General features: G+C 54.5%; 1 protein-coding gene across 1 annotated transcript; it reads right to left on the reverse strand.

Moving 5' to 3' along the window:
• Window positions 1-1,935: 1,935 nt before the first annotated feature.
• Window positions 1,936-18,609, reverse strand: Lingo1 (leucine rich repeat and Ig domain containing 1). Its single transcript, XM_028774533.1, has 2 exons — window positions 18,377-18,609; window positions 1,936-4,820 (listed from the first exon to the last, which is right to left on the reverse strand). The coding sequence occupies exons 1-2, from the start codon at window positions 18,380-18,382 to the stop codon at window positions 2,964-2,966; spliced, it is 1,863 nt and encodes a 620-aa protein (XP_028630366.1). The 5' UTR covers window positions 18,383-18,609; the 3' UTR covers window positions 1,936-2,963.
• Window positions 18,610-18,871: the final 262 nt, after the last annotated feature.

Raw genomic sequence — 18,871 nt, forward strand, 5'->3', positions numbered from 1 at the left:
GGTACTCTTCTCCCAAACTGACATTTTCCAACCTGACAACAACCTAAGAATTTCCTGAGTTTAGTGGGAACCATTTTTTGCCCCAGTAGCCAGAAGTAAATTAGGACCTTGACCCTATGACTGAGGTATCCCAGAGATCGTGTGACAATTCTGTCCGCAGCCTCTCAGAGAGGAAGGAGGATGTACTAATTCAGCCTCCAGACTGGGTAGCAGAAGGGCCTGGGTTCTTGTCCCTCTCAGGAGATGGCAGGCCTTCAGGGTTTTTTGAAGTCTCATGTAACACGACTAATGTCTTGGATACAGATCACTTATATCCTGCTTGACTGAGAAGCCCTGGGCCAGGCTGAGAAGGTTGTGGCTCTGAGAGCCCCTGGTCACCTGAAAGCTGACCACCTTCAATTAAATTCCTGGCACCCCTGGTCCTAACCCTCTGTATGTACACAAGAGCTGGATGTAACAGTAATCAACATGATCGCCACCGCGCCAGCCAACAGTCATCTCATCTGATCCTTCTCATCAGCAAAGGCACGCAGATGGAGGCTAGGTAGGCATGGTGGCACACATCTCTAACCCAGCACTCAGGAGACAGAGGTAGGTGGCGTGTGAGTTCCGGGCCAGGTAAGGCTACATAGTGAGACCTGACTCAAAAACAAAGTATCTTTATTCTGCAGGTGAGAAACGGACTTGGAGGACAATCAGGCCTAGCTGATGAGTGACAGAGTTAGAACTTGAACTCAGACCTGACCCTGGACCTCGGCACCTTCTAACCTTAACTCCGGGGATCTCCATGGAGTCCTGTAGGAGGTTACCAGAGGGCTCAAGCTTTGTCCAGAACCAGGGCAGTCCTGGCCAGTGGTTGGGAGAACAGGTCGGGGCAAGGCCGGCTCTAGCCTTAGACATCAGCTAAGCTGGAGCAGAGCCATGGCAACGATGCCTGAGGAATGAATGAATGAATGAATGAATGAGTAAAGGACGGAGTGTTGACTCCAGTCTCTCTCGACGGTCACACTGCTCACTCCTAGGCCCTGGCGTGGACATGGGAGCCCACTGGACGCCCTGCATCCTGGCAGTTTCCCGGTTTGGAGGACTGGTTTCCCTATTGCTTCCTCGTTCAGCTCAGTCTGTGCTCCTTGGTCCCTGTATTGCTGTAGATCTCCCTTAGCCAGAGGCTGAATGGGAATCAGGTCACCTGGGCCTACTTAGGACCTCCTATTGTCCATAGGAGGAAGCACCGAAATGGAGTGGAGAAGCCAGGTGTCCCTGGCCTGTGCCCTTCCTGCCCACAGACACAGGGTGGAGTGAGAACTAGATCTGCTGACTGAGCTGGTGTTGGCTTTTCAGACAGAGGGCCCAAGGATGCTTTCTAGGAAAGTGACAAACCACCACTAACTTGTCACTCTGTTGCCCAGGGCAACCCTCTCCGAGACTGAGTTGGGAACATTTAGAGTTGCTTTTGCATGACATGATCTAGGTGGAGGCTACTGTCTGGCTCTCCTGGCCAGCTCCCGGGTAGCTGGGTCCCAGATCCAGATCCAAGAGACCCCCGCCGAACCCAGGATAGACCCAGAGCATGGCCTAGTGGAAGGACTGATAGAGCTGGTGACAGGCTCAGTTTGGGCTGTCTCTAGGCTGCCCCAGAATGGCCTCCTGCCCTGAGAATTGTACACAGGCAGTAGCATAGATCGGGTATTTAATAAACACTTGTGGATAAGACCTGGAGAGAGCTGGTACTCTCAATTTCGGACATGTCCAGGCCAAAGCTGAGGGCCTCCCAGCCAGAGGTAGAAGAATCTATTCTGTTCTCCAGCCCAGTCAGTGTCCTAGGAGGAGCCTATAGGAGCCCCAGGAGCTGCCCATATGTCTCCCCAGCCCTGACCCCACGGGGCTCGCATCCCACAGTGAGAAAATAATGACCATAGTGAGAGCAGTCACCCACACACATGTGCACAGCGCTTTACAGATTACAAAGTGTTTCACATACATCATCTCATCAGTTCCTCACAACAGCCCTGTGAGGTAGGCAGGGCAGGGATAATGTTCCCATTTGTACAGATGTGGAGACTGAGACCCAAGAGGGCCAGCGACCCGCTTGAGGCCACACAACAGTGAGCAGCAGAGCTGGGACCAGAGGAGAGGAATCAGCCAACCTCTGGCTCCTGACTCTTTCCACTGACTGTGCTGTTCCCCAGGAGGACCCCAGCCCATCCCAGTTTCAGCCACACCCGAGCCTGGCCCCCACCTCCCCTTGGTAGTGCTGCCTGGCAGCCAGCAGACAAGGCTCACCCCCCTGGGCAGTCCTATCCCCTCCCCTACATCCTGCAAAAAGCCAGCTAGAGCTGGGCACTGGAGCTGAGCTGCCACCCATGGCTCCAAATGGCGCCTAGCAGAGTGGGCCAGAGGGTGGGGCTGGAATCTCCTTCCCTGTTTTCCTGAGTGATCCCTCCCCACAGGGGAAGAGAAGAGAAAGGAGGAAGAGGAGGAGGAGGAAGAGAAAAACAAGAAACTGAGTTGGAAGAAGGCCCTGGAGCCATCAGGACGTCAAAAGTTTGCATTCCGACTAGCTATAGGAAATAGTTTTTTTCTTTTTATTATTTCAAGTTTTCATAAAAATCCATTAATTATTGAAACCCAAGTTACAGAGGAAGTTTGTAACTTTTTTTTTTTAATTGAATTATTGACTCTGCCGCGTGTCGGTTCATCGGCTTTGGATTCGTCTGTCAGCTCTGGCCCCTGTGCAGGTGGGGTCCTCAGGCCTGGCCTTCTGAAATCCTGGTAGAAGGAGGGCAGGCGGTGAGGGCGAGGCTGGCGAGGCAGGAGGGGCCGTGGGGGGATGGGGAGAGTGTGTGAGGAGGGCAGGGAAGAGGTGGGAAGGCCTGGGAGTGAGTGGGCAGCAGCCAGGCACATTCCCTGCCCAGTGTTCCCCCGGAGGTGGGGGGTCCCTGCGCCCCCACCCTGCCCCGTCCTCATATCATCTTCATGTTGAACTTGCGGGGTGCATCAGCTGAGCTGATGCCTGCGTCCGATTTCCGGGGCACGTACTCAATTTCGATATTGTGCTTCGTGTTGCCTTTGCCCCGGCTCCATAGAAACAGCAGCACCAGGCAGAACAGGACAACGCCCAGGAAGGAGATGAAGCCCATGGTGGTGGCGATGATGAGCGTCTTGATGTCGAAGGGGAAAGGCACAGTGGCGCGAGTGCTGTTGGCCTCTCCCTCGCCCGGCTGGTTGGAGATGAAGGCGAAGGTCTTGTTGGGTTGATGGGGCCAGTCTGGCGAGTAGCTGCGCACATGCAAGTGGGCGGGCATGGAGTCGTTGCCGCCAGCATTGGCTGCGATGCACAGGTACGTGCCGTTGTCCTGTACCTGGGCGTAGCGCACCTCCAGCGTGCCATCAGGGAAGACTGTGAGCCGCCCATTGCTCTTGGCCGAGACCAAGTGCTTCCGGGGTGAGAGCCAAAGGATAGCTGGTGGAGGGTCGCCATCCGCCCGGCATACAAACTGCACCGTGTGGCCCTCGTCTACAAACACCTGCTGTGCCTTGCGGTCCCGGATGTGGGCCCGACGGCACGTGAAGTAGTTGGGTAGGAGCACATCTGGAAAGTCCTTGAACTCCTTGCCCTGGACGAACTCTGGTGTGGCGCAGGTGGGCTGCTGCCGGTTGAAGTTGAGCCGCCAGCGGCGCCGGAACACCCACAGCAGCCGGCAGTCACAGGCCAGTGGATTGGAGTCCAGGATGAGCGTCTCCAGGTTGCCCACCGAGTGGAAGGCTGACTCCTCCAGGGTAGTCAGCTGGTTGCCAGAGACATTGAGCACACGCAGGTAGTTGAGCCCACGAAAGGCATAGGGCTCGACCATGGTTAGCTGCCCGCCCACCAGCTGGATCTCTTGCAACCGCAGCAGCTCATGAAGCATGGAGCCCTCGATTGTACCGATGGGGTTGTAGGAAAGGTTGAGGAAACGGAGATAGACCAGGTGGCGCACTGCCAGATAGGGCACGGCTGTCAGGTTGCAATGTGTGATGGACAGAGATGTCAGGTTGAGGCCGTAGAGGCAGTTGGGGGTCATGGTGTCCAGGTAGGGCCAATGGGAGATCTCTAAGACCTTGAGTCGGTACAGCCTCTTGAAGGAGTAGTCCCTGATGGCATTGATGTTGAGATGTCGTAGCCGCAGGACGATGAGGCCATGCAGGTGGGAGAGCGCCTCGGTGGGGATGGAGGTCAGATTGCATTTCTCCAGCGTCAGCTGTTCCAGGCTGTTGAGGCCACTGAAGGCTCTATGGGAGATGTAGACGAGGTCGTTGTCGCCGACCTCCAGCGACTTGAGGTTGTATAGGTCTTGGAACATGTAGTCTAGCAGGATGACGATCTTGTTCTCACTGATGTCCAGCTTGGTCAAGTTGCTGAGGCCGGTGAAGACGCCCAGCGGGATGAGCTTCAGGCGGTTGCTGCGCAGCCCCAGCGTCCTCAGGTTGAAGAGGTTGTTGAAGGCGCCCGGCTCCACGGCGCTCACGATGTTCTCGTTGAGTTCTAGCTCCTCCAGGTGTGGGAAGCTGGCAAACTCGTCCTGGTTGAGCGTCTTGATGCGGTTTTTGCCCAGGTCCAGTAGGCGAGTCTCGGTGGGGATGCCCTCGGGCACCGCCACAAAGCGCTTGCGGTGGCAGAGCACTGCTCGGTCCTGCGCTGAGCACTCGCAGCGGGGCGGGCAGCCTGTGGCAGAGCCTGACAGCACAGAGCCCAGTATCAGCAGGAGGATGGGCTGCCAGCAGGCAAGGAGGGGGCTGGGCATGCTTCTCATACCCCCTGCCAGCATCCTCTCGCTCACCTGCAACCGGAAGCAAGCACAGGACAAAGGTAGCGATGAGCAGGCGGTGCTTGGATAGACCCCGCCCCTCCCCCATCCCAGACAGAAAGGTTGTGGAGGAGGGGCAATGCCATCGCGTCTAGGGTTCACAGGCAGTTCACTCTAGGCTTGTCTTGAGTCTCAACTCACTCGGGGCTTCCTCAGGGATAAAGCCAGCCTTAGTGAGCCACCCTGATTCACAGAGGATCAAAGGGCTCAAGGCCAGGTTTCTGGAAATAGCCTTGAGAAGGAAGGGAGACCACAACTGGACCCGGCCCACAGTGCACTCCTCCCTACCAGACACCATCCAACTTTACACCCATCTCTGCCACGGAGTTCTGGGTGGCCTACAAGCCCTCCGTACCTGTAAAAGGCACCGAATCTGCTCCAAGATGAGGCTCCATTCAGAAGCCAGGACCCAGTCAGAAAACCTCTGCAGAAAGATCCAACCTGAGGTCCTGTGGGTCCTGTACTACCTCTTCTACAAGGGTCTACCCCTGACGGGATCAGCTACTCAGCCCATAGCATGAGTGCTTCCTACTTCCTGGCCGTAACTCTGCCGCAATTCTTCATAGAATGTCGTTACTCTAGGCTGCAGAAATCCTGGCTTGAAGACCCAACTTAGTCTGGGATTTTCCTGATCCCCAAGATGCAGGCTGCCCTCTTCAGAAGTCCTTCCCATTTGCCCCTCTGGGTTTCCATCACCTCTTCCCACCTCTGGGCTCCTTTGGAGTTACTGGTTTGACCTCTGAGACCAGGACAGGCAGAGTCTTACAGGCTCACCCATACCGTACCACTGAGCATACCGGGCTGGTGAAAGCCGGGTCTTAAGACATGCTGAACCTGGTGGGAGGGAGGGATGGGGTGGGAACTTCTGGAGGCTGCAGGCAGAATGAGCAGGGGTGTGCAGGAGCCAGCCCTGCAGAGCTCTCCTGGTGGTTTCAACCTTGCCTTGTGCTCCCTGTGGGAACTAGCCTGAAGATGGGGTGGGGAGGAACCAAGAGGACTTCAGGGATGGACCAAAGCAACGATCCACTGCGCCTTCTGCCACCAGCGGGATGAAGACCCTCTGCTGCTCATCACCCTTGTCCTAGTGGGCTATCCTTCTGCACACTGTCCTATACTCATGGCTCTGTGGAGGCCATCTGTGCCCAGTTTGGGCTTTTCCTTACCTCTTGACACAGTGTCTGCCCTCAAGCCACAATTTATCAGAGGTGTCATCCATGTCAATTCATAAGGCAACTGAGGCTCTGAGAGACTTCGACTGTCACTCAGCCAGTAGCAGGGACCAGTGTAGACTGGAAGTTTTGGCCCCACACACTTTCAAGTGCTCTACTGGTCTTCAAGGACTGACAGGTACTTCCTGGTTGTTGATCGACTAAGTGACTGATTAACCAGAGAGAACTCATGGTGTCACTGACATGTTATGGAGTCTGCACAGTTTTGTTATCCCCAAGGGCTTTGTCACCCACCCCCTTCCTCCCCCTCATTCTCTCTCTGGATTCTTCTGGTGTCTGAGCCTCTCCCTACCCAGCCTCCACAGGACCATTTTCCACAGGCACACACGCTCTAGTGACCCACCAGAAAAGCAAACATCCTGACAGGCGATCAATAAGTAATTGGGCCAGCAGCTGGGGCTGGTGTGGGTGTGAGACTGGGGACCTCAGGAGGTAAATAGGACTTTTAGCATCCATCTCAGGCCTGGGCTAGCCTGGGAGCTGCCTAGGGAGAAGAGTAAGGAGCCCAGATGTTGGCAAACCTTCATGCACATCTGTACAGCATCTGAATCTACATGCCCCCTCCCCCCACCCCACAAAGCCACACAAGGTCTCCACTTAGTCCTGCACACCTGGCCTCTAAGCCATTTCCTTTTGGAGAACTGTCTCAGATGCCTTTTCAGCCTCCCGCCCCAAAAACCACCTCCCCGACAAAGTCATCTACAAGTCACTCAGATGTCAGACACACTTGATTCTTCCCAGTGGTGGCGTATGATTGTGGTGTGTCACACCTTCTTCCAAATGACAGTGGACTGACTGAGAGAAAAGTTAAGGTGAAAAAGGATGGCAAGAAAAAAGCGGGGGGTAGTTAGGGGTGATACCATGATGCCCTGTATAAGGAAAAGGGTCGGGGGAGGGTCCTGGCAGCTGAACAAAGCGGGAAACATCCAATGCCTCAGCCAATGGCAGCTCTCCAGTCACCACGTACGTATGCCCAACTCTGGGTCACACTGCCACTGTCCCAGTGGCGGCTGTCTTAACCTGCCATAGTGAATTGCCCAAGAACACGTGCTCGCTGTGTAGGAGGCTACGTGTGGTCAAGAGGAAGTTGCTCTAGGGAGAGGAAACCCCTCTGCCAGGGCTGACCTTGAGTAGACCCACTGAACAATGAAACCAATAAAAATGTTGATGGAAAAGCTGGGCAGCCTTGCTCTGTAGAGCTAGCATCCCAAGCCGGGCAGTTAGCCACAGAACAGCGGGCCATCCACCGTGAGGTCAGATGTCTATGCCTCTTCTGAATAAACCCCTTCTGTGTGTGACCACCTAAGTGTGTGAGTGCGTGTTTATACGTGTGCTTGTGGAGGCCAGAGGTCAACATCAGGTGACTTCCTCTCTCACGTTTTCCCTTACACCTTCACACGACAGTTCTCACCGGTCTGGAGTTCACCAATTCAGCTAGACTGACTAAACCAACAAGCTCTGGGGAGCCCTGTCCTTACCTCCCCAGCACTGAGATTACAGGTAAGCACCACTGTCCTTGGCATTTTATGTGGGATCTGAACCCAGGCCTCATGTTTCCGTGGCAAGCATTTAACAGACAGAGCTATCTCCCCAGCCTGTCAACCTCTGTGTTTCACAGGTAGCTGTCCTGAAAGGCAGGGAAACAGATCTGAGAGGCTAGGATGTCTGCCCATACCCGCACAGCGGCAGCAGAGCGTGCTGAGTGTAGGCTCCCAGACTCACGCTCCTACAGGGTGTGTCGGTATAACATGTTGGGGGCGGGTCATCTCTGAGGGGTCACCCAGGCTGCTGAGTGGGCAGTGTGTAACTCATCACCAGGCAGTCCAAGGCTGCTCCTGTACTTTTCGGGGTGCTTTATGCTTTTTAATCAGTGCTTTAATTCGGATCCTTGCCCCCTGAAGGGTTTCTCATGAGGGCAAGAATTCAAAATTGGAACAATAAATATGAAGAAAATAAACACTAGAGACAGGCAGGTAGCAGGCAGGGGAGAGCAGTGCCCAGGGCAGGATGCCCAGACCCTGCAGCAGACTGAGTCTTCCCCAAAACAGGGCTGGGGAAGCAGTTGAGCTTCAGGGTAGTTGACAATGAGGCTCTGCACTTTCCCTGCAGTAGGGTTGCCAGTCACCACCCACACCTTCCCTAATGTCCCGGGTACACATGGCCTGCTCAGACACTGATGCCTGACACTGGTCATTTGCAGTTCTCCAGCCTGTTGGGTGCCCTGGACAATGCCTGCTCTTCCTAGCCCTCCAGACACTGGATCTCAGAGTCTCAGAGAACTGACAGCCAAAATGTCGGACAGTGAAACATCCTTGTCTGGGGACAAAGAGAAGGCTGAAGACCAGAGCAGAAGTTTCATCAAGGCTGGGAGGATCTAAATGAGTCCTGGGCTGCTCTGCTCCCCTGACTGGAACTCCTTCACACTGGAACTCTGGTGGGGAGAACGGCTGGTGGTGGAGGAAAGGGTGTGGGATTCCTCATGGGTGGGCTGGGGTCATGCTGTCCTATAGGCAGTGTCTGGTGGCTCCTGGGTGCAGCACCCAGCCAGGATCACAAAGCCTGTCAGAAGAGGGAAGGGGCTAACACTGAGAACAGCAGCTACAGGCTGCATGATTGGAGCTCTCCACACTGTCTCAGAAACCCAGGAGACAGGGGTCTCAAGGGGCATTTCACACTCATTTTACAGTTGAAAAACCAAAGTGCACCCGTATGAGGCCACAAAGCCAGGAGGCAGCAGCACTGTGTCCCTGTGTCCCTCTGGTGGGTCTGATAGTCTTGGGAGAGCCAGCTGCCTGGTGTGTGGGGGGGGGTTCTGGGAGAGCAGGGGGCTGTTGGTTGGTTCTCAGAGAGCTGTGTGCAGGTGTTTAGCCCTTTTGGTACGTGGGCCACCTGGCATGTGTTTAGTGATTCTCCACTTGGCTGCCTGGGAACCTAAGCCCCTGTTTGGACCCAAGTCTCTCCTCATTTGGGATGAGCTGTAGCATGGGTGGAAGGCTTAGGTATGCTGGGCTCTCTGTCAGTATGTCACACGGTTTTCACTCAGCATCTCTCAGGGGTGGCAGTCCCCCGGACTTCTGGGCACATTGCTTTGAAGCCCACTGTTCCCACGGGTGGGTCTGTGGTGTGGCAGAGCTGGCAGGCTGGCTAGAGGACCCTCGAGAGTACTCAGCCTCACTATCCATAAAGGACCACAGGAGAAAGGAAGAGAAGAGAGGATGACAGAAGAGAGTCACACAGGGTTTCATAGGATGGGCCAGAGAGGCAGTGAGTGAGAGGTGGGTACAGGGACAGGGAAGTGGCAACAGTCAGAAGACCGCCAGGCTTGGAGGTGTGTGCCTTTAATCTCAGCACCAGGGAGGCAGAGGCAGGCGGATCTCTCTGAGTTCCAGGCTAGCTTGGTCTACATAGCCATTCCTAGAGCAGCCAGAATGACATGATGAAACCCCTCAAAAAAAATATCAGCAGTGGGTGGGCCAGAGCCTGCGTGGGAGCCATGTGTCCGGCCTCTACCTCACATTGTATGGCATCTGGTTGTCAGACTGGGGCCTGTTAACCTACCCTGTTCTCACCACTACCCCCCCCACCCCACCCCCCATCCCCGCAGTGGATTTGACCAGCTAACCATCTTCAGATGGGCAGACAGAGGCTAATGAAAGTGAGCGGACTCGGTCACCAAAGAGCAGAAGCCAGGTAGAGGCTGGGCCTCTCAAGGCAGCTTTGCTCCCAGTTGCTGACTTGCTGGGGTCTTTCTTTGTCTTTAGCCTCAGTGTCACTGGATCCATGTTACAGCATGATAGCATGTTACCCTGTTCCCTGGCAGCTAGGACCAAGAGGCTGGGGTAGTATAGTACCTTCTAAAGACATTCCACAGCTATCTTTTGGTCTCCCTCCCCCATGACAGGTCTGTCTAGCTTTCATAATCCGGCTGGTGGGGCCTCTCCTCTTGTGGGGCTTCTCTGGAGCATGGCTCCCAGTCTCCCTCCTTCTCTCTTTCTCTATGGCCCCTAGATTAAAACGCTAAGCTGGATTTCATTCATCTCTAGCCTCTCCCACCTCAACTAGTCCAAGAATCACACCACTGTGGGGACGGCCCCTGAAACATACTAGGCGTAGGGTTCAACCCTGTCCTTCAGCACCTAGTCTAGGTTCAAGAGGGTATTCAGGAAGCGAAGAGGAGAGGGCAGAGGAGGAGGGGCCAGCAAAGGTATGACGGAGGAGGAGGTGGTTTGTAGCCGGGTTGATCTGAAAGCATGTAAGACTCCCATTGGCGCTCCTGTGCCCCAAATCCTGGCCCAGTCCCTGGGCTCCTTCAAGACACTGTATTCTGGCTGTCCTGACTCATCCCTGCCAAGGTGCAAATGGCTGATAATGGTTTAAGGAGGGAGGTGCTAATGGGGGGGAAGCAGGGTAGGCCGAGGGCCCGGGGGGGGGAAGCAGGGTAGGCTGAGAGCCCAGGAGCAGGTCACCTGGGTACAGAGGAGGGGACCCTGAGAGGAGGATCAGCAATTAGACTGAGCTGCTAAAAAAGGGCTGTCCTAGTGGGCTGGGACAGCCCAGTGTGTGCTCTTCTCGCTGGCGCTCACCTCTAGCTGCAACCCCCTCCCCACCCCCCAACAGGAGAGAAACATCAACCTGGAAGAAAATTGAGGTCACGTCCTTTGCTGTGCATAATTCTTTGTTTTCCTCTGGCTCTTGATTCTGGCTAAGAGTTGCTAGGCTCCCAGGGCATATGTGCACAGGGGTAGTATGAGACACACACAGAGAAAAATACCAGTATATATGTATGATGCAGAGAGTGTTTGTGGGTGAGGGATCACCTGGCCGGGTGCCACCAGCTCTGCCTCTCTGGCACCCTGAGAAATTCAGTCTTTTCCCTAGTGTGCTTACCTGACCTGTGACTGGGGGACACTAATGGGGCTGCTTACCTATCAGCCTTTTAGGTCAAGTGAGGTCAGGCCAGTCTCCAGTCTCCTTGGCTGTCCTGAACTCCCTGGGCTGCCCTGGACAAGCATCTGGCCCCTGGGTACAAGGGAGAGAGGCCCCTGCCCACTTGACTCAAGCACAGCCTGTCTCAGGAGCTGCCAGCCTTCCGGCAAGCCCACAACCTCAGGCCATTTGTGGGATAAATTATGAATTTTAATTGTCAAAGCATCTTAGTGTTTAAAGGTTTCTATATATAGGGCCTTGAGAAAGTCAACTATAGTGGCCAAGGGCTCATGGGCTGTACCCTGGCTTCCAGCCAGGGCACCTCATCCTGCTGTGTGATCCTGGGGGAGAACTGGATGGCTTTTGGAGCTTGCCACTCATTTTACAGGGTCACCTGTGCTGGGCCTGCCTCATTAGAGAGCACTGCCTTCCTTGAATGGGTGATGTCACTTAGGTGAAGAGATGCTGGCCAGGCCTATGTGACGTGATGACAGAGAAACTTGGGAAATCCAGGACCTGCACCTCCATGTGACCCTTCTTCTGATCTGAGATGCCAGTCTATGCTCTTAGGGACAGAAAGGGACCCATGAAGCCTCCTACCTCACCCTCCATTCAAGCAGGAATACTCACTCCTTGGGGCCTCTCAAGATGCCCCAGGTCTTGAGTGAGACAGGGGCATAGATCCACAGATCTAAGCAGGCCCAAATGGAGGGGAAGCAGCAGGGGTTGGGGTTAGCTAGCAATTTGCTCGACATGGTGATGGTGGCCGGGAACCACCTAGAGGGACCCTGGCACCAGGCATCCTATGGAAAGCACAGCTACCCATCAAGACAGGTGGAGACAGCTAGGTACATCAGTGCATGCCTTTAATCTTAGCACTTGGGAAGCAGAGGCTGGGGAAATCTCTGTGAGTTTGAGGATAGTTTGTTCTACATAGTTCCAGGCCACCCAAGACTCTACAGAGCAATCCAAAGTATCAGAAACACAGAGAGGTACTGTGAATCTGTTCAAGGCCACAGCACGGTAGGAACTCTGGAGAGTCTAAACTCTGCCTCACCTACCATTGTCTCTTAACAAAACATACAGACAAAACAGAGTAGCTCACACACGGCCAGTCAACTGTGTTATCTTCACAATCACTTAGGAGGCTGGTACACTCATCCCTGTTTTCCTGCTTAGGAGGCTGGTATCCCTGTTCTCTTGATCAGAGAACTGAGGCACAGAGAAGTCATATCATTGCTGAAAGCCACACAGCAACAAGAGGCTGAGCTGGGATTCGTTATACCTCGGCTTTTCTTGACCGGCAAAATTGTGAAGCACTCTTGCCCCTTGAGACCATAATCTCTCCATTTGCAAAGGGGCGGGAAGACTTCATGCTGCCTCACCATGCTGGACACAGAGAGCTCATGAAGATGGAAGAAAGGTGTTTATGCCGAGCATATACTAAGCACGATGGCCTCCCTGGCCTTCGGTGTATCAACCCCACTGAACTGATGCTCAAACTGAGCTTGGGCTGCTAGGTCAAGGCCCTGAGCCAGTCTGAGTCCACAGGAATCGCACTTTAGAGACCACCATACAGATGAGAAAATCCGGTCTAAGAGCACCAGGGGCCGCCCACTATCTCAAGCCTGTTACCTTCCTTGTACACCCACAGTTGTTTTCTCTGCTATTCCAATGTGGCCATATATCTCATGGTGGCGCCAGGTCACGGGTGAGCCACGGTTTTAGATATTTGTGCTTCACACAAGGTGGGGGGGAACAAAACCCTGACACTTCATAAGGCAAGATCTGCTGAGTTATTCACATCGTGGTTAGACAAACTTTAAACGAAAACGCCACACTTTTCCTAACATTGGCTGGTCAAGCCCTCTCTGCTCAGTTGAGTCCTGGCCAGCCCCTTGCAAAAGCCCATTCTTCCAACACGGTAAACTAAGCTCATGCCAGGCAGGTGGTAGATCCTCTGGTCAGACACAGGTTTTGCTGGGCCCTGCACAGCTGGGTGACCACTAAACTGCCCTTGCACAAGTCCACACAAGGTGAGAACCGTTACAATCCTCTAAGAACTCTGTCAGGGTTGAAGGTATCGAGTGTCCATGGCTGGGGCAGAGAGCTGGGTGGAACCAGACCAAAGTGAGGTGGATGAGGAGCCTGCCCTGGCCTCACTGTGAGGAGCCTGTCTTAGGATGCATGCAAGCAGAGGCCTTTCTGGAAGCTGTATCTCATCAGCCTCTCTCGGCTCTGAGAGATCCACATTTTGGATCCAAGCCAAGGGACTAGAGCTAGCCAGGCCCTCAGCTGTATCTGCAGCCCTGCTCAGAACCACGTAGAAAAGGGATGCTGGCTAGGCCCCTGCCCCCTTTCCAGGCCGAGAGTGACTCTCTGTAGAGGACAGCAGAGGAGGTGGCAGGGAGAGATTAATTCCCTGAAATGGAAAAAAAATAGAAAAACACACACACACACCACACACCCTAATAACATGTAATAAGAGGTTGGAGACGAGGAACAATGCCCTGGTAATGTCACCCTGGCGGCAATCAATTTGGGTGTCACATGAAATAGGCATAATTATTCTGCCAGCACTGACGCTCGCCTCTAACCAGCTCCAGGGGCCCAGGCCTGGGCGGGAAGGCGAGTGAAATCAATTGCGGGTACACCAGGCTGGCAGGGAATTTACTCCAACTTAGCCTGTCAGCACCTGGCTTCTTAGCTCCTCTAGTGGGCCTTGTGGTTTAGGGACCCTTGGATACCCAGGAGCCATCTTGCTCAGTCACCCTTCATTCATTGTATGGTCAAGAGCGATCAGAGAGGGCTCCTCAGGAAGTTGTGAATATTGGAACACACATCTATTTCATCCAGAAGTTTGGCCACTACATTCTTGTTATCACTGGTGCCAGGCCTAATGTCAGTGCCAGGGGGCAGGAAGGGGATCTTCAGAGAGATGAGCACAGGCTCCCTGTACCCCCTGAGCCAGGACAGTCCTTTCCATCCTAAAGTGGACCCAGACACTGAGTCTCTCAGAATAGCTTTCCTTTTGTTCTTGCTGCACAGGGACATAAACTTTGCTCTGCCTTCATTTGGGGTCCCCTCCTACCACTCCTGACCATGCAAGCTCAGAACTTTTACAGACAATATCCTCATGCCAGAGGAAACTGACTTGCATGGGGGCGGGGGGGACACAACCATGGAGTGAGCATCCGACCCACATTGGATGCTGCCTGCCCCAACCCCCTTTCACACACTACAAACCTTGACTCCCAGAAACACAAATCACGGCTATAATGAAATCCCACTTTACACTCATTCAATCAAGAGAAAAAAAAATCAAGACAGCTGACAGACAGCGCGGAGTTGTCTGGGGATGGGGAGAGGTGGGAGCAGCCGCCACCCTGCGAGCAGGGCTTGAAGTGGTCCAACAAATTTGGAAAACACGTTGGCACAGTTCCCAGGAGAGCTGAACATGAACATGTCCTGTAGCCCAACAGTTCAGGGCACTTCCAACACTGCCTCGGGAGACGGGGAGAGGGGAGATTGTGGCAGCAGTATCAGTAAGAGCCAGAAAGAGTAACAACCCCAATGCCCATCAATAGGACGGCCAGGAATACACTGTGTTACACTCAAGTGACAACCAAATCCATCAGGGAAAAATGAATGGGTGCTGAATATCCACCATCATTTGCAGGAACATGCTAATGAGTGGAAAAGCCAGTTCCAGAGGACTGTGTTTGTTTATGTTTTATAGAGAGCTAAGAAATAACTAAAAATGCCAGAATTCTTCTATAGCGAAATAGATGATCTTATCTTGGTGCTGGTACTTGAACCCAGAGCATACTGCACACTAGGCAAGTGTCCTTCCAGTGAGTTACAGCCTCAGCCCCAAATGCAAGAGGCAAGAGAGATTTAGGTACATAATTGTCTCAGGGTGATAATTGTCTCAGGAAAAGGAGCAGAGGGTGAGGTGTGGAGAAGTACACCGAGAAGAGACATCTGAGCGGCTGAAGTTGGATCACAAGCTCACTATGTTATCACTAGCACTCCTACGATTTATTTTATTTATTATTTTTGTGTGTGTCTTGCTGTATAGCCTTGGCTAGTGTCAAACTTACTATGTAGACCAGGCTGGCCTTAAACACACAGAGATCCACCCGCCTCCACCTCCTGAGCTCTGGGGTGGTGGGCTGTGTGTCATCACGCCCTGGCAAGTACTACTTAATACAAGTGTATGGAACAACAAGTTAACAGGCTAGGCCTGGACCAGTGAGCACAGCTGCCACCCATGGTCAGGAGGAGAGCACTCTAGAATGAGCTCGTGCCTGCAAGATGGGGGCTTTTGACAGGTCCCATCACCCTTCTGGTTGTTTACTCGGCTATAAAACCACATCTCAGCACCACCTACAATGGAGAAAACCGGAAGCACATCACGGATATAAACTGCGAGTAGCTGGCGCCCATTATGCGCTCTGCACCGATAAGTGCATTCATTGCCTGTATCAGCACATTTAATTGCTACTACCTCCATTGAGGTAGACACCACAGTTAACTCCACTTTACTGGAAAGGACATGGAGGCCCAGAGAGATTAAGTAAGTTACCCAAAGTCACAGAACTAGGCGATGGTGGAGCTGAGGCTTGAACCAGGCCTCTGGCTCTCGGGTCCACTCTCACAGTGAGGTGACACTGGGGACGCTGTACACTCAGCAGAGCTGCTATTGGCTCACAGCACTCGAGGATAGGCACTTATCCATTCCTGCACACAGAGGTCTGAATCAAGAGGCCTCAAATGTGTTTGGAAATGACCCTGCCTTTTCGAAGCTTCCTTCAGAGAGCCTCCTCACTCTAGAAACCTCTGATTCCCATGTCACTGCAAAGCCTGATGCTACTCTGGGACACAACCGGCCATCTTCTCCTAAGAGCCCAACTCCACCGGCTCCACAGAGAAACTCCCGCTTCCGGAGCGTTCTGCGTCAGCCCTCTCCAGTCTACGTGGGACATTTTTAGTGCGTATCCAGCTCCATTCATGCAGCTAAGGACTCTATGTCCCCTCTAGAGTGTCGTTGCTAGGAGGTCCTAGGACCTCATGGTGTCTTTCCCATGTCCAGAGGGTTGCCTAGGTATTCGGAGTAACCCTAAGGTCTATCTAGCAGCCAAGCAGGCAGCTCACCAGGATGTTCCGAATAAACACATGAATGAATGGGCTGCTATGCCATCATCTGTAAATCCATTGTGGTTCCTTCGAGCTGCGGGTACTAAGAGCAGCGAGGGGAGGCTTTTGGAAGGAGAGGGCCTTTTAAGAAGGGGTGCTAGACCAAGTCAAGAGAGGATTCAGGCATCTGGGAAAGAGGCGGTAGGAACAGAGCAAGGTACAATCAGTAGTCTTGTCCTGGGAGGGGAACTTGGGGCTGGAATGTCACACACAGAAAAGCCGGACCAGGATTCTAGCCTACAGGGCTAGCCTTCTGCTTTTACAGGCACCTAACAGTGGCTCAGCTAAGCTATCAGAACATAGGTACTGCTCAACTTTTTTTTTGCTAAGCAACAGCTCATTCTGGGGAAGGGGGGCATTGGTCCTCTAGAATCCTGAGTTCAAAAAAAAAAAACCCAACAATTTTCTAGTGTAAGAAACGGATGTTTAGAGACAGATGGAAAAGATGACTCCTCAGGATCAAAGAGGATCGTGACAGGTAGACGTCTGTCTACATTCTTCTCAGCCTTGCAGGGTCCCTCCACTCACAAAGCATCGAACCTCAGCGTGCGGCACACACCCATCCCGGAAAAGCTGCTTCCCAACCCTCACTTGCTCCAGGTCTAGGGTGTATCACCGTCTTGATGGAGCCCTACCCAAGGCTGCCTCATACACACTTCAGCTACAGATGGGGGAAGGGGCATACAGCCAAGAGCTGCACCAGGTGTGGGGGTCCTGTCCTTCTTTGGCAGAGGCAGTTGGGTGTTGCCTTCGGGTCTTCTGAGACCATGTGCCTTTTCCCTGGCACCTTCAGCATGGCTTCGACGCTTTTTTTTTTTTGCCTCTCCTTTCTATCACCACCGTCTTGCCTCCCAGCAAACTAGGTGCCAGCACCCTCCCAGTGTCTGAGGACTCTGCACCTCTCTTGGCCCACACAAGGACAAAGGGCAGTGGAACACCCACCCCCTCATTAGCAGTCCTCAGTGGGGTCAGGGAAACCCCAGGCTCTCTGCCGGCTTGGTGCCCCCGAGCTCCCCTGGCACCGAGGCCCGTGCTAAAGTCGTTGGCATAATGGCCAGCAGGGCTGAGCCCAGAGCTGGGAACCAGGAGAGCTGGGCGCCCTCTGGCTGTCCAAGCCCAGCCAAGGACCGAGGAAAGGCTGGGCTGGCAGAAAGGGGCTGGCCCAGATGGTCCTGCCCCCACCGCAGGCCTCTTGCACTCCTACCCACCAGGGCAGAGCTGTTCCCATCTTCCATGTGCCCCAGTCGCCACTGCACCCACCCACCACAGGGCATTTGAGAACAAAGGGGAGGTGCCGCTACAACAAGAATTGGTCAGGGGCTGGTCAGGGACCCCAGCAATAAGAGACCCAGGGGACTGCCTACCTGCCTGGCCCCACCCCTCCTCAAAGTGGGACCCACCCAGAAAGAAACATCTGGGTCTCTTAGAGGGCAGGAAACCCAAAACCCACCCGAATAGGGTGTGTTTGGGGGACACACACGGGAAGCTCCTTCCTCATCTTCCTCTTCTCAGTAGGCTGCCTCTTCCCACCCATTTCCCTCCGAATGAAAAGTGGGGCAGGAGGAGGTGAGAAGCCCGGCTGAACCGAAGACAAAGGGGAGCCCCGAAGGTTCTTGGGTCTTCCTCAACTGGACTTCCCCCTCCCTTTTCTTCCGCCCTCCACCTCTCTTTCACCCAGGAGGAGCAAGAAAGGAACCAGAAAGAGGCTGACAAGGCTCCTGTGGAGAGAGGGGCAATCCTAGCTGGAGCTTAGGGAGAAACTGTTTGCTAGCTGTGTCCCCAAGCTTAAGGATATTAGCCAGGGCTGGGGGGTGGTCTCTGGTCCACCGAAAGAGACTCACTCAGGGCTTAGAGAACATATCCTCTTGGGTGACCATTGCCCAGAATGGAAGGATGATTTAGGGGGCACCAGGGCAGGAATGGAATGAAATGGTGGGGATATCTCCTTGATCACGGGTCCCAGCTTGCCAACCTGGGATCTGTTAGGACTAGCGGAACGGAAATGGGAAAATCATTTGAAACTTGAGGGTCAGGCCTGCGACCCCCAAAGGGGGTCTGGGTGGTACAAGGTGTCCTACATAGCCCCAGGAGGGTGAAACCTGGATCGACCGCAGCTCCCAGAGGCACTCGCCGCAGGGCTGCCGACTCGGGCTCGGCCAAGGCGGAGGGGCTCACCTGCATCTCGGGCGCGCTGTCCGTCCGCTCGGCTTGGTCACCAATCGCATGTCTCTCTTGCCGGCGCGGCCCCAGCCCCAGCCCAGCCCCCCTCCTCCGTCTCCTCCTACAACACCTCCGCCCGGTCCGCGCGCCCTCGCAGGGCTGGCTGTCCGTCTGTCTGTCCCACGCGGGCTGGAGCCCAGCCGGCCCTAGGGCAGGAGCTCGGGAGTCGGGGGCGGAGGCGGAGGCCGCGGCCGCTGTGGGCTGAGAAGCAGGAGCTCTCAGGATGCGTGTCGCGGGCTCCCGGAGCCTGGCTCTGTCCCTCGGGCCGGCCGGGAGCGGCCGCCACCGCCTCTACCGCTGGGGCCGGGGTCGAGGCCGGGCGTTCTCCGCAGCGGGGCCGGGGCCAGGGCTGGGGCCGGTGGGCAGCTGCCGCGCATGCTGCTCTGAGCCCCGCGTCGGGAGAGGGGCCCGAGCGGCGCGGGTGGGGACTCCGCGCGCTCCGGGACCCGG

The sequence above is a fragment of the Grammomys surdaster genome, unplaced genomic scaffold (assembly GCF_004785775.1).
Source record: "Grammomys surdaster isolate TR1022 unplaced genomic scaffold, NIH_TR_1.0 241, whole genome shotgun sequence".
NCBI classification, from domain to species: Eukaryota; Metazoa; Chordata; class Mammalia; order Rodentia; family Muridae; genus Grammomys; species Grammomys surdaster.